The 15,772-nt window shown below is 37.9% G+C and overlaps 1 protein-coding gene across 4 annotated transcripts in view; it reads left to right on the top strand.

Moving 5' to 3' along the window:
• Positions 1–15,772, top strand: part of prkg1b (protein kinase cGMP-dependent 1b) — a 201,246-nt gene that overhangs the window by 131,811 nt on the left and 53,663 nt on the right. For all 4 annotated transcript variants that reach the window (XM_007897001.2, XM_007896991.2, XM_007896982.2 and 1 more), the window contains 2 exons: positions 834–911; positions 2,507–2,601. In XM_007897001.2, the coding sequence (XP_007895192.1) occupies positions 834–911; positions 2,507–2,601 (173 nt within the window). The remainder of the gene's footprint in view (positions 1–833; positions 912–2,506; positions 2,602–15,772) is intronic.

Below are 15,772 nucleotides of genomic sequence, written 5' to 3'. Positions count from 1 at the left end.
AGTACTTACTGAAAGTACCTTCTCACAATTCCCTCATGTGGTAGAACTGCTTAGGGAATGGTTCTCAGTTAGATTGCTTGGGGGCATGTCAAGAGATGGATATTTAATAGGGCAATACAAAGGTTTAGTTCGCAGTTAGACACATTGTTGAGTTTAGAATAATGATACTTTTGAATATTAGGGCAAAATGTTTGATAATTTCTTAACCTATTCCACATACTAAATAACACAGGAATGAGTTAAGAAACTACAGCACTATATGTTTTACCCCATTATTTATATATCAGTGTGATTGTTATTTGAAATTCATGTCCATTTACATTGAAATTGTATTATTTCACAATAGTAATACTAATTCGAGTTAAAGTAACTAGTCTAATTATCTTGGCAAATTGTGCGTTTCTTGCACAAGCAGATTTTATGGCTGGTTGAAATAATAATAATAATAATAATAATAATAATAATAATAATGATCCTTGCATTTGATATAGCGCTTTTCACGTCGGGAGGACGTCCCAAAGCGCTTCACAGAACACACTGTAAAGTGAATTGACTGTATATTTGTGGTCGAATGCGGCTGCCAATTGTGCACAGCAATGTCCCACAAACAGTCGTCGATTGAAAATGACCAATTTTATTATTGTTTTGTTTTTTTGGAGGGATTATTATTAGGCGTGTGGAGTGAGGAAACTTGCCCAAGGTTTCGCCCTGCCTGGAATTGAACTCAGGTCTCTCGCTTGCAAAATGCATTTCAATTACTGGTTATCCAAAACTGAGATTGTAGATTTCACAGGATGGGTTGTGGCACTAATGGTTTTGTTTTTTCTTCACAGACGCATTATGAAAATGGAGAGTACATAATTAGACAGGGAGCTCGAGGAGACACTTTCTTCATTATTAGCAAAGGAAGGGTAAGCTATTGCTGAGTTCCTTCTTTGAAAATTTTACTGAGTAATGGAATTAGGGACTACAGTAAGGATCACTGCCAAACATCCAAGCCAGCTGTACTTCATAACTGAATATAATACTGTTGCAGAATGAACGTTTCAAACTTGAGCTTAAAAAAAAACTAACTCTCACTTGACAACAAGTCAAGGACAAGCATTGAGTCGTTCGTTAAGGCTTTTCACACTTTTTATCTCAAGCATAATAAATATCTTTCCTGTTGAAATCAGTTATTTAAGATTGCATAGAGTTAAGGAAAATTCAGAATTCAGTCCTAATTTTTAAAAAAATTCTAGGGTTGTAAAAAAAATATTCTAACAACTATCATTTACATAGCGTTGGTTAACATCTCAGAGCACTTCAATTCAATAATTTTCTGCATAATTCTGCAAGATCCTAAATTTTAAGACAAAATGGTCTTACAAGCCAAGACTAGATAGCGTTTTGTGCTTTTGAAGTCTGTTACATGCAGACATTTAGGAGTTTATACTGAAATTGCTGCTCTTTCTTATCCTCGTTACAATAGGAATTCATTTAGAATATTTAATTCTATGTAGTTCCCAGTCTTTACGATGAAATGCATCCCAGAGGCATTTTCTATTCTTAGCAAGAATATCTTGGCCTTTTTGCAAGTATGAAGCATAGCTTTAAAAATAATATCTGACAGCTCTGTTGTTTGGCAGATATGGATAAGTGACACATTTATCATTTGTGACACCCATGCAGTTGTGCTTATGTGAAATTAATAACATTGTAAGCAATAAAATTATTGTTACAAATGGTACAGTTTAAAGCAAATAACAAAGACCTTCACAATAGCATGTGATGCAGGATTTGATTTTACACCACTGAGGGGAAATGTTAAAATAATGTTAAAAATAATGAATCTAACTTTTACCAATTTCGCCCACAGTTATACAGTCAATTCACTTTGCAGTATATTCTGTGAAATGCTTTGAGTTCACGTCTAGAAGACGTGAAAAGCACTATATCAAATTCAAGGATTATTATTATTATTTATTATTATCTATATTTTACAAGGATATTATTCAACAACATTTTGCACACACCTTCACTAAAATCAAAATCTTCACCCAATAGAGAACTGTTAGTTAATAATTCCTTAACACAAATGTTTGGCTTTTTGTATTTGGAGGGCAGAGCAAATCAAATCTATTTCAATTTACGATTGCAACATTAAATGCAAGATTATTATCTAACCAAACCTTTTGCTCTGCTGGTTTGGTTAGATATGTTGCTTTGGCTTCAAAGATGAGCACAACTGGCTTGAGTTTTAAATACTCCCTAGTTACAACACAAAACTATTGGCAAATAAATCAGTATTTTGTTTACAAACATGTACATGAGATCTCTAGCACTCTTGGTTGTGCCAGTAGGACAATGGGGGGTGAAGAGATTGAGGTATATATAAAGAAAAGACCAGAGGAGACATTTTTTTAAAAAAGCAACATTTCCATTACTTTAGGGATTTTAAGGTTAGGAACAGTTATTGATTCCTTATGCAATTGTAAGTGCCTAATTTTGACTGTTTTGCTGGCAGGTCAATGTAACCCGGGAGGGTACAGCAAATGAAGAAACAACCTTCCTTCGGACTTTAGAAAAGGGAGATTGGTTTGGAGAAAAGGCTCTTCAGGGGTAAGTGAAAAGAGAGATGAACTACAAGTTATGACTACTTGTGGGGCTGTTTGTTTCACAAAATGAGCAGCAGTTTACAACCAACACAAGGGCATATATCAGTGAAGGTACACAATAATGAAGCTTTGAAGAGATGAAATGTATTACAGAGTTGAAATTAAATGAGCCAGAATGTATCATAATATAAAAGGGACGTTCATATGGTTGCATTTATTTGAGGTATTAATATTTTTGAGTATCTAATCATTTCATTTCCACTAGATTTGATGGCGTATTCTTTACTTCCTAATTAGTGCCAGTTTTTCTAAGAAAGATCACACGAGTCTCTTCTTTTTGATATCTTTCCATTCCCTCATTATTTCAAGCTGCATCTGTAGGATGCAAACTGAAGTGTACGATCAGGTTAACAGATACCTGCATTGAATTTCCATAGATTCTGTGAAGTAAAGGATTTAATTTTGCAGTATGTCTTAATGAGTTTCTTAATGAATTACCTTTCTCTTTTTAAATTTTTTTTGATTTTGCCAGCAGCAGCCTTTTGTCACACAAGTGCCAGTCACAAGGATTGACCATTACACTAAAACCAGCAAACAATCATGCCACTGATCTATACATTGAAGAAGTCTCTACACAAATGAAATGTAATATTACTCTCGGAGTTACACCAAAATATTAGCACAACATTTCTTTGGTTTTTCACATGTACTTGTTACTTTCCTTCTGTCCTTTAGCAACAGTTATTTTATGTCAGCAACTCAATAGCCACAACTATCCTGTGTGGAGCCAACTGCACCTTGTACACCACACTGGGTAGTCAGGGCTCTATGAGCTGCTTCTTGCTTCTTTTCAGTGGACAATGGTTGATGAGACTGTGAAAATGTTGCCCTGATGACACAACATTTAATTGTGATCAAGCAGATGCATTAAGAGCAACACTGTCATATAGTATGTTTTAAATAAAAATGTTAACACTAAATACATTCATAAAAATACCCAAATTTAAACACACAAATAATGGAAAATTTGTGAGAGGCCTAGAAATTCTAGAAATTATTTTCTAGCTGAATTGAGACCTGCCAGGGAGTGCTGTCACCTAGGGATAATCCGGTACAATTACTAACAGACCAGAGGTTCTTAATGCTGTAGTTACATAAGGATCAGAATCTGTCACTTTAAAACACGGATGTAACAGCTGCAGTGAACATTTTAAAAAAGTAATATAAAGGATGCATCCCACAGTTATTTAAGTGATGAGACTTTAATTATTACTGGAACTCAAATAAGAAAACATCAATTTATTTTGGTTCTTTGATTCGGTCAGGAAATTAATTTACCTGGCGTACATCTATTTGGACTTGGAAAAAAACCTTTGGTCCAAAGTCAAGACTTATATTGAATTCACTGTTTGATTTTACTTTCTCAAGTACATTTTCACATGGTAAATGCAGAAGGATTATGCACATTAGTTAATAGCTAGCTGTTGGTGAGACGCAAAGAAATAATTAACTCAATGGGTTCTGATAGAATCATGAATTTATAAGAGTGAAGCTTAGGTTTTAATTCCCGCTCATTCAATTTTCTCCCTTGATGCACAAGATGTTTCATTCCTTTTACATAAAATTACTGTAAATAGAATGATACAGCATGGCAACAGACCATTCAACCTGACTAGTCTATGCTGGTGTTTAAACTCCACACGACCCTCCACCATTTCTATTCCCCTTTCCCATTTCTGTTGACTTTAAGACACAGTAGCATTTATAAATAAAGGGACAAGGATACAACAGTTAATTTTTAAATAATGTGCATACTAATGCAGTTTTATAATAAATTCTGAATGAAAGATCAAAACAAATCACTTAACTTTTTTATCTAGAGGACTCGGTATAATTGACAAACAGATAAAAGGGCTGCTTTGAACTTTGAAATGAAATGAGCATTTCCAAACATGCTAAAAAAAGCGTCCTTTTCATTATTTCATTTTTTAAAACAAAACAGGGCACAAACGTTTACTTGTTAAAAATCTGACTTTTTAAAAATATAGTCATTAGGTAGATTTTGTTAACTTTTCTTCAGCTCAGATTAATCACTTGAAACGGTGGAGCCTTTGTGTGCCAATATATCTGTTGACTCCCTCTGTGTTTAAAGGAAACGGAACTCAAAGCTCAAAAATAGGGAAACCTGCATTTCTTACTTTCAACTTCAGCTATTGAAAACTAAATGAATAATGCCCTTGAGATCTGACTCTAGTAATTCAGGAAGGAAATTCAGAAGCATTGTTACATGAGCTGTATTTAAGCAATATAGCTTAGGTCTCAACTTGGTATATTTGGGGTTAACAAGTTGTGGGTTGAAGATCCACACATAAGTTTGAACTCATAGTCCAGACTGACTCTCTGGTGCTGGGAAGCACTGTATTGTCAAAGGTGCCATCCTTCAGATCAAATATTAAACCAAGTTCCTGTTTGACTGTTCATGTGGATATTAAAGATCCTATTACATCCAATTCGAAGAGAGAAGATGAGTTCTCTTTGTGTCTTGGCCAACAATTCCCCAGATATATTAGTCTTTAATTTTTGTCTGTTTGTGGGACAATGTGTGCAGACTGGCTTTTGTATTTGCTTACTAATACAGTCACCACACTTTACAGAAACTTTGGCAGGTGCTTTGAGAAGTTTTTAACATAATTGGAACTATATCAAAAGCAAGGATTATTTTATTATTTTTACAGCATCACTGTATTACAGTAACAACACCAATCAATGTCAAATATATTTTTCACCTCTTATTGTTATTCATTCCATTTAATTGTTGCACCTTTATTTGATGACTGCTGGAGAAATGGATTATGTTTCCAATGTCTGCAAATATTACCCCTGTTAGACTGTCTGGAGATGGAGCATAGTTGCCTACCACTATCACAGTGATCAAATTAGTCCATGCAGAAGTTAAGGAAACCCACTTCCAACAGGAAATATTGAATTTTCATCTAATGCCTTGTGTAAATTATCAGTTTGTCACTGACTCAGTTTTGCATAGCTGGCAAGCCAACAATGCAACCAGGGCAGCTGGAGGTGATACACACCAACGAAAGAGATGGCATCAGCCAGTCCCTCCGAACACAAGCAGGGAATGATCTTTTAGCTCTGAGCAGGCTGGGTGGTTGAAGAGCTTGCCCAACACAGGCTATAGAGCAATGTTTGATGTTTAACGTCTACCTGTTCCACCCTTGCTCAGACTTTAAGGTAGGTATTACCACCGATCATGATCAGTGATCTTAAAACAACTGTGTACAGATCTAAAGATGTTTTGAGATGGAAACAATAGCAGCAGAACGCACCACGACTGTTTCTATAATATTAAGTTTGAATAAGCTTTTCTGTAATTTTCTTTTGATAACCACAGAAACCCGACTTAAATTAAGATTGAACTCAACAATTTGCCAAATCCTGGATCTCTAAAATGCTATATAAATGAAGCAAATTTAGACCTTGGTGAAATTCTGAAAAATGTTTGGTCCTGTAGATGTACAATACAAGTGATTGGCTTTGAATCACTCCATGTGAAACAGGAATTGAACAGATTCTATTCATCTGCTGAGCTGATGTGGAAAGGAGCTGGTTTCTTATTCATAATGTTTCCTTTGAATGGAGAAACATTGCCAGTTCTCCACTTGCTTTAATTAAAGTATGTGTCAATTAGGCATTAATCATGGGTCCTGTTGGGCCAAAATGAGATAATACAGATGAATATTGAAGGGAATTTAATTACACACTACCCTGTTTTTTGTCTGTTCATTATTCCTGCTCCTGTTCTCAGATGTTAATTAGACAGTGCAATAGGTTTAAGAAATAAATGTGAATACAGCATTGACGTGGGCAAGTGGCTCAAATAACTTGTAGTCAGTGAATTGTATAGAATCACTCGAGTGACTCGCCATTGAACATTAACCATACTTTTTACTAACTGGTTTGCATTTTTACTTCTACAATATTGTGTCACTTTCATTTGTAGTAGGAAAATGAAGAATGTTAATGATTGCAGAATTAGTATCGCCCAATGGTAGTACAAATCTATTTCCTGCTACAGTTCCTTGCTAAACTGTCAACTTTATAAATATATTTATGTCTACAGTATCAATGACAAATTAATGGATGGTACCAAAACAGATGGTGAACCTAAAAAATATAAATAATGATCTTAAGCATAACATTTTTAGGAGAAATGTTTATGAGAGGTAGGATTGGTGAGGTTAGGTCTAAAATGTAGTAGGATGGGTGATCATGGGAAATAATAAATATATGATGACAACTCACTCACAAGCCAGTGAGTTAATTATTTTATAACATTAAGTAACTAGGAAATAAGGAACTTAATTGGAACTAAAATTAAGTTGCATTATGAAAATCTGCTTACACTGATTGATGATGTAATGCAAAGCCAAAGCACTAAAACAAATACACTCTGTATCTATATATCTTAACACTAGTAATGCAGGTCAGTCATCCAAACACTCGCCTGTGCTAATCTACATACAATTGTATCACTGGTCCAAGTCAACAGGTAACATATTCATCAAATGTTGCACTTAATTTGTTTTAGTAGTTAATGTTCAACACAACAAAAACTCAATGATGAACGTCTTTACGAATAAAGGACTGCACATCATATGACTGTACAGGCAATCTATGACTGATGAGATCATTAATCTGCACACAATAACAATAAAATCACAAAACTGAGGGGAAAAAGTTTCATTTTTCATCCTGTCAAAGCGCACTGTTTTTCCACAGATGTTGGCAATAACAAGAAAGCAGAAGCCATTCTTGTGGTAACAATGCTTGCTGCTATGGTTTTTGTTGGACAACACTTCCTAGGAAAGAATGTTTAGGTAGTTACAGGTAATATAATACTCCTGGCTCATTTTTGATTAAGGTCCCTGTAGGCTGAGATACAAAGGTTATATGAGGTTATGGATTTCACTAGCACGTTGAGTAAAACACTGAGAAGTTTAAACTAGTCAGCCTAGAGAAGCCAGTGCTTTGTACAGTTTTGATTGTTACTTTTAATGTTAAGCCAAAAATATTGCAGAAAATGGATTGCAAATGTGAGCAATGGCAAATTGCATTGGAGAAATGTGATTTTGACAACAAACCTTTACTGCCAAGTAAAACTACAGCATAAACAGCTTAACCTTTAGAGCTGCAAATGCACGCAGGGTAGCGTCTCAGAGCGCTTAACAGTGGAGGAGCCTGACTCCGAGCCAGTGCGGGGTGGCGGTGGGGGGTGGGGGGAGGGGTGTATGGGCGAGTGGCCGTAAGCATAATAATAATAATCCTTGCATTTGATATAGCGTCCAAAAGCACTTCACAGAACACACTGTAAAGTGAATTGACTGTATATTTGTGGGCGAACACGGCAGCCAATTGCACACAGCAATGTCCCACAAGCAGTCGTAGATTGAAAATGACCAATTTATTATTGTTTTTTGTTTTTGGAGGGATTATTATTAGGCGTGTGGAGTAAGGAAACTTGCCCAAGGTTTCGCCTTGCCTGGAATTGAACTCAGGTCTCTCGCTTGCAAAGCGAGTGCTCTAACCACTGAGCTACAGGGCATGGTCGAAGAGGAAAGTTTTCAGGCGGGACTTGAAAGAGGGGAGAGAGGGAGCAAGACGGAGGGATTGAGGGAGGGTGTTTCAGAATTTTGGTCTTATGTAATTTGTTATGAAACTTACAAAAGTAGACTTTTACACAGTACTGCACAAATGTGTAGAAATATCTGCTGTGTGCAAGCAGAATTTTGGGGACAGGTTTGACTCCTACAAATAAATGGCCATTATATTTCTTTCATTTATTTGACGGAGGAGGACTTCAATATGGATTCCCTGTTTCCATCACCTCCGGAATATCGCCAGATTACGGCACTACCTCACCCCTCACGCTGCTGAAACCCTGGTTCACGCCTTTGTCACCTCAAGGCTGGACTATGGGAACTCTCTCCTCACCGGCCTTCCCGCCACCTCCCTCCACAAGCTGCAGGTCATTCAGAACTCTGCAGCTCGTGTACTGTCCCGCACCAGGCTTCGCGATCACATCACTCCCACCCTCGCTCGCCTCCACTGGCTCCCCATCCCCCAGAGGATTGATTTCAAGATCCTCATCCTCACCTACAAGGCCATTCACGGCCTTGCTCCCTCCTACCTCTCCAACCTACTATCCCCCTACCTACCTGGCCGTACCCTCCGTTCCTCTGGCTCCGGTCTGCTCCACGTCCCCCGCCCCAACCGCCCTACCATCGGTGGTCGGGCCTTCAGCCTCTCAGCCCCCAGGCTCTGGAACTCCATCCCCCAGTGCCTTCGCCTTGCTTCCTCCCTTTCCTCCTTCAAGGCCGGTCTCAAAACCTTTCTCTTTGACCGTGCCTTCAGCTCCCCTCTCGACTCTCTTCCTCCTCCTCGCTCCCTCCCTTCCCTCCCCTCACCCTGACCATTTCCCCCCTCCTCTCTCCCTCCCTTCCCTCCCCTCACCCTGACCATTTCCCCCCTGCTCGGGTCATGACCCAACTGTGCAGCGCCTTGGGACGTCCTCCTGACGTGAAAGGCGCTCTATAAATGGAATCTTGTTGTTGTTGTTGTTGTTCTTTCCAACTTAAGCCATCAATTCATTTGGTTCAGATTGTTCAGGATTGACTCTGTTGAACTCATTAATTTCACAGCAAAAATGAAATGTCAGCATGACATAGGAGAACAACCCAATTGTCCTGAGAGCGGATTTGGGGACCGTGCTAAATAAAAGGCAGAGAAGTGTAGAAACAACTGTTTGGATCAAAAAGTCTTTGATGTTAACTGTTGCACAAATTTCATCAGCACAAATGTGTATATTAAAATGCTTGGTAAATCATTTGCTGGCTAATAGATATTGCCTATTCTAATTGCTGGTTACTCTGATCTTAAAATATATTTACAAATCAATATCTTGTTTTCTAGGCGAGCATAATTATAAATTATATTTAATATAAATCATATTTTGAGCTGTACAATTGACTGATTTTGGTTGTGTAAACAAAACATTTACTGCATGTCAATCATGTACTAAGTCAGTCATGGTAAGTTTCTACTGAAGAGAAAATGCTTAAGAGGATTAATTTTGATGCCACACTATTGGATTGCAATGGATACAATTATAACATTGAAATTCTTATTAAGTGGTTAGAATGTACTGGAGCTGTAGATGTTTCTTATTTTACCAAATGAGATAGCAGATTTGCAAACAATAAATTTGCAATTATTATAGTGCCTTTCACATTGGGAAAACATCTCAAAGAGCTTTCTATGGCTGGCTGGGCACCTGAGCATGGGGTGGGAGGCAGGTGGGGATACACAGGTGACTCTGTCCTTCCCAAAGGACAAAAGCTGATAAAGCCTAAACACCTCTTGTATGTGTAATTTGAGGCATAGCTTGAATTGCTGCGCGTAAATTGTCTGCCACATTTCGCCCACAAAATATACAGTCACAGAATGTACTGCAAAATATACACTTTGCAGTATATTCTGTGAAGGGCTTTGAGACATCTCGAAGACGTGATAAGGCACTCTATCAAATGCAAGGATTATTATTATTTCCTTGTATAGGACTCTATTACTGACAGAATACAAGCTTTTTGAGCTCTCTTCTGAGGCGGCTCCTTTGGCTCAAACTGTGATGTCTTTAAGCAGAGTTAAAGACCAAACAATATCTGCCATTAAAGTTACTGGCTACAAATGAGCAAAATTTCAAATGATGGTTGAATGAACATTGAATACCGTTCATCTTCCTCAGAGGGCTTAAATAATACCAATGGGCGAATAAATACACAACAATCCCAATGGAGGATAAAGTTGATGGCATCTTTGCCCACAAAAAATCCAAAATATTATGCGCAAATATTTACAAACTTTTATTTTAGAAAACTACTGATACCAAGGAATAAATGATCAGTGTACAAGATTTCTTCAATCCACATGGTTACTTTTATACATATTGAATGTAGCCACCTAACCACTTTCCCCTTGATTAAATTTTTCAGCCTTGGGAGTTGTATTGTATTATGCACTTTGGCCTTTCATCTGGGTGCTTTGAAACAAATGACTTTAGTATCTGTAAAAGTGTTTTATTGTGAGATGAATCTTCCAGACCGGAGTGCTAGGGCATCAGTAAGCTGTGATCACAAGGTTGGTTTGGATGAAGAACGCCCTTTAGCCCATTCGATCTCATCCTTCCAGAAAACCCACCCTGCTCTCCTCCCATCAGAGCATCAAGTTGTTTTTAAAATAAATCCATTGTCCTGGCCTCAACCCTTCCTGGCAAACTGTTCTAGTCATTAATTAGCCTCCGGTTAAGGTAAAACTTCCTGGTATTTGTCCTGCCATTGCCCTTTGCAACTCTAAACCTATGGCTTGTTGTTCCACTGCCTTGGTGCTGTGACAGTCAGCTGTTTTTGCAGAATAGGGAATTGACTTTCGATCCTTGCACTTATTCTCCCTCTTACCTCTAGAATGGAGTTTTCTTTCATCACATAACACACCATTTAGCAGCCCCACTTGTGTACTGGTGAAATTCAGATGGCAGTTTCAATTTCTAGGCTAGGATTCCAATTCTCCACCAACCGATAAACCCTACTATAAATTATGCAAAATTTTGATACAACATTGCAGTAGAAGTAAAACCTCTAGGCTCAAGAAAGGAGCTTAGAAATTTTGTGTGCACAATTTCCAGTTCTTGGAACAGCTTAAAGTTTAGGAACCCTCTGTTGACACATGATAACGTTCCTCCAGATATAGTGCATGTACTCTAGGGAAAGCCTTCCAATATCTTTAGCCTACAACATATATAAGGAAACATGATAAGGAAGGACTTTCCATTAACTGTGGAAACAGTAACGTTTTTTCAAAATTAGAGGAATTTAAGAAGTCACATCCAGTTCAAGAAGCAAATGCTGTTTTAAACAAAGGTTTCATTGTATTTAACAATAATAATAATCCTTAAATTTGATATAGCTCCTTATCACTTCTTTGAGACGTCTCAAAGCGCTTCACGGAATACAACAACAAAATTACATTTGTAAAGCGCCTTTCACGTCGGGAGAACATCCCAAAAACTGTAAAGTGAATTGACTATATTTTGTGGGCGAAACGGCAGCCAAGTGCATTTTTTAAAGGAATTATTATCCCCGGAAAAGTGATCCGCCAATCGACTACCACCCGGGTTCCTACATACTGCTGGGTAAACAGAGATGTGTGGAGTAATGAAACTTTCCCAATGTTTCACCCTGCCCGGAATCGAACCCAGGTCTCTCACTTGCGAGGCGAGTTTTCTAACCACTGAGCTACAGGACTCCACAGGACTTGTCGTATTTCTTTACAACAAACATTTATGAAATACATCCAGTGATATGCAACTCCAACCGGGGGCAACAACAACCCACAAAGAAGTGACTTATCAACTGAACAAGTGACTTGGTGACAGTGGCATAAGCAAAACCACAGCATGATATGCACCTCGGTTTGTGCCTGCAGTACTTCTTGGCAAACTGTAAAATAATTGAGAATTTCTATTTTTATTTGTTGTCAGACTTTACACTAACAACAGGTGGGACAAGCTATGTACTGAATGTTTAGTGTCAGTCCGTGCCTGGGCACTCAAAGATCAGCTACTTCTATAAACATTACACTCAGTAACCATGAGTTTGGTTACCCAGTTGCAAGATAGCTGCAAAATTTTATGTACATTTTTTTTTCCTGTTGCATAGATTATGCACTTTATGAAACGTAAAAATAACCCCAGAATATGATGTGACCATATTACTTTAGAACATAACTACTAAGAGTTTATCATTAAATCTCATTACTTTTTGAACTTTTGCCTTTAAATGGAAATTTAAAACAATTTTTAAAAATTAATTACTGTAAAATGAACAGCATTATTCCCGATATATAACCATTTGATCTTCCAACGATAAAAAGAAAAATACTTGTATCACTTTTAAAAAATATTTTTATCACTAAAACATTTCTGTGTTCTGCCCCCACACTCTGGAACTCTATCCGCAATCCCTCTGCCTCATGCCCTCTCTTACCTCCTTCAAGTCCTGTCTGAAGACCTTCTTCTTGGACCGTGCCTTCAACCACACTTCCACCGCCAACCCCCTGCCCTCCTTCCCATCTGACCCCAACTCCCAGCTCGGGTCCCCGATGGGATGTTTTTCTGACATGAATGGCACTCTACAATTGTAATTTGTTGTTGTATTAATTGTTGATTATTAATGTGTTTTATTCAGCAGGTTTTCCAAAGGTTCCTGCCTAAATATATCTGAATCTTGTGAAAAAAATATAAATATGTTTAAAAAAATTCTCATTGATTGTTTTAGAGTAGTTGCGGAGATATAAAGAATTATTAAAATTGTTTTACGTCACACAGTTATTGTTAGATAATAATATATGCGGTGTTTTAAGATATTTTACTAAGCTTAATTAAATATATAATTATTAATGAAATATAGATTCCTTGTTTGGCAATAAGTTCTCCACCACCTACACTTCAGTATTTGTTGAACAAAAACCAATGCTTTACCCATCCAAAAATAGAATAGTTTTACCTTAAGGCAATACAATACAAAATAACATTGTATAGTGCCTTTCATGTCGGAAGGCACTGAAATAACAAAGTAATTCTAACATTTATTAGTAAACTAAAATACCTCAGAGTTTATAAAATTACAATTCAACCTAATTAAACATAAATGTGTTATACAACGCAATAAGGAGAGCATTCTAGTCTGATCAGTATCCCAAATTATACCAAATATTACCTCACCGGTTTTTGACCAGATATTCAGTCAGTGGAAATATGCTTTTGTAAATATGCTATTGTTAGAACAGCATTAAAAAGATTCAGAGAGAAAACCTGTCTGATATATTAAGGCAACTGTTTTGTTGTTGGGTTGACCTTTGTTTTCTGTTTCTCAGGAGCTCTTTGTAGTTTGTACCATCATGCCTTATGGTCCTTTGAGCTCAGCCTGGTACTTTTCCTGTCATGTACAAGGGCACTCTTGTGTTCTCTAAAGACCCAGATTTTTTTTACAATTGAGGCTACACATTTACTTTTGGTTGGCAGCTTGATTTAGAAAGGTAATTCAATGACCATCTCATTGCTACACAGCTTCAACTTAAGAGCATGCAAAGGGCAATTGTCAAATTGGTACAATTAGGGTTCAGGTAATGGTGGGGACAGTTAATGAGGTGCTTTGTTGAAGCAAAGCAATAAGGTCCAATATCATAATGTGCACGCACTCCAATGCTAGGTCCAGATCTAAGGTAGTTTTCTGAGATTTTTACAGGATGGAGAGAGCATTTTTATTTTCAAGAACTGTTGTCCATTATCTTCACAAGAGCTCGGTGTCTGCAATCAAACAACAACAACAACAAGATTCCATTTATAGAGCGCCTTTCACATCAGGAGGACGTCCCAAGGCGCTGTACAGTTGGGTCAGGACCCGAGCTGGGGGGGAAATGGTCAGGGTGAGGGGAGGGAAGGGAGGGAGCGAGGAGGGGGTAGAGAGTCGAGAGGGGAGCCGAAGGCTCGGTCAAAGAGAAAGGTCTTGAGACCGGCCTTGAAGGAAGAAAGGGAGGAGGCAAGGGGTAGGCACTGGGGGATAGAGTTCCAAAGCCTAGGGGCTGAGAGGCTGAAAGCCCGGCCACCGATGGTAGGGCGGTTGGGGCGGGGGATGTGGAGCAGACCGGAGCCAGAGGAACGGAGGGTACGGGCAGGTAGGTAGGGGGATAGTAGGTTGGAGAGGTAGGAGGGAGCAAGGCCGTGAATGGTCTTGTAGGTGAGGATGAGGATCTTGAATTTGATCCTCTGGGGGATGGGGAGCCAGTGGAGGCGAGCGAGGGTGGGAGTGATGTGGTCCCGAAGCCTGGTGCGGGACAGTACACGAGCTGCAGAGTTCTGAATGACCTGCAGCTTGTGGAGGGAGGTGCCGGGAAGGCCGGCGAGGAGAGAGTTCCCATAGTCCAGCCTTGAGGTGATAAAGACGTGGACCAGGGGTTCAGCGGCGTGAGGGTGGATACAAATGGATACATATAGCATAATATATAATAAATGCTGCAACAAATGCTGAAAGCAACCTTGGAGATAATGAGTTGAGCATCCTGAAAGAATTCAACACAGCCCAAATACTGGAGGAAGGCAGAAATCCAATTCTCTGCTTGTGTATTCATAAATATGAATGAAAAATAGCATTTCATTCATTAACTTTGCCATTTGAGCTCATAAATTTTGCTACGAGACTACATTTTGCAGCGCGAGTGTCTGTATTCTGTTACCATTGGCAGTGTTTATCATTTGAACATTCAGCTTCCGTTTTGTCTCCCAGTTAAAGTATTTATGACTTATGGCTTCCTATCCCACAACTAAATGATGCCACATGTTATGGTCACATGGTTTTGCTTTTGGAATATGATATGCGACAGGAAAAGGGATATTACAAGAAATGAACATATGTCAAACCATCAAAGAGGAGAATTTTTCTGAAAAAGATGAATTCTTACACAAGGAATCTCATTCTCCTGTAATATATTATAAACCATAATCATACTATGCACATTATATCTTGTTTTTTGTACATATTATTACCAGTAATTTATGCAAAACAAATACTACAATATACCTGTTGATACAAGCAATAAAAGTGAGAGACAATCTAAGATGCATGGTAATATACTTTCAAAAGTGACCTCTGTTTTGATACCTACAAGTAGATTCAGTTGCTTGAAAATAATAAATTTCTTTGTCTCAGAATATCAATAGATCCACGGATAGAGGTTAGAAGTTGAAAAGTTTATTTTGCTTCCTAATAAAATTGTTCCACAGTGTGTTATGGTAATAGTTCTCTTGTTCGGTAGATGAGCTCCATAATGTGATTAAAGATATTTCATTGATCATGTGACAAGCTAATACTTCCTTATTTTATGCCCATAAATAGGTTTTAATTCATACTAATTCATACAGATCGCTTAATGACGAATTCATACAGATCGTTTAATAGTTTGACTATTCATTGTTATATAATAATCCTTGCATTTGATACAGCACCTGATCACATTGTCAAAATGTCTCAAAACAGTTCACAGGATTT

This window comes from Callorhinchus milii, unplaced genomic scaffold (genome assembly GCF_018977255.1).
Source record: "Callorhinchus milii isolate IMCB2004 unplaced genomic scaffold, IMCB_Cmil_1.0 Scaffold7, whole genome shotgun sequence".
Taxonomy (NCBI): domain Eukaryota; kingdom Metazoa; phylum Chordata; class Chondrichthyes; order Chimaeriformes; family Callorhinchidae; genus Callorhinchus; species Callorhinchus milii.
The sequence above is the reverse complement of the archived record's forward strand: the minus strand, read 5'-3'. Positions and strand labels throughout refer to the sequence as shown.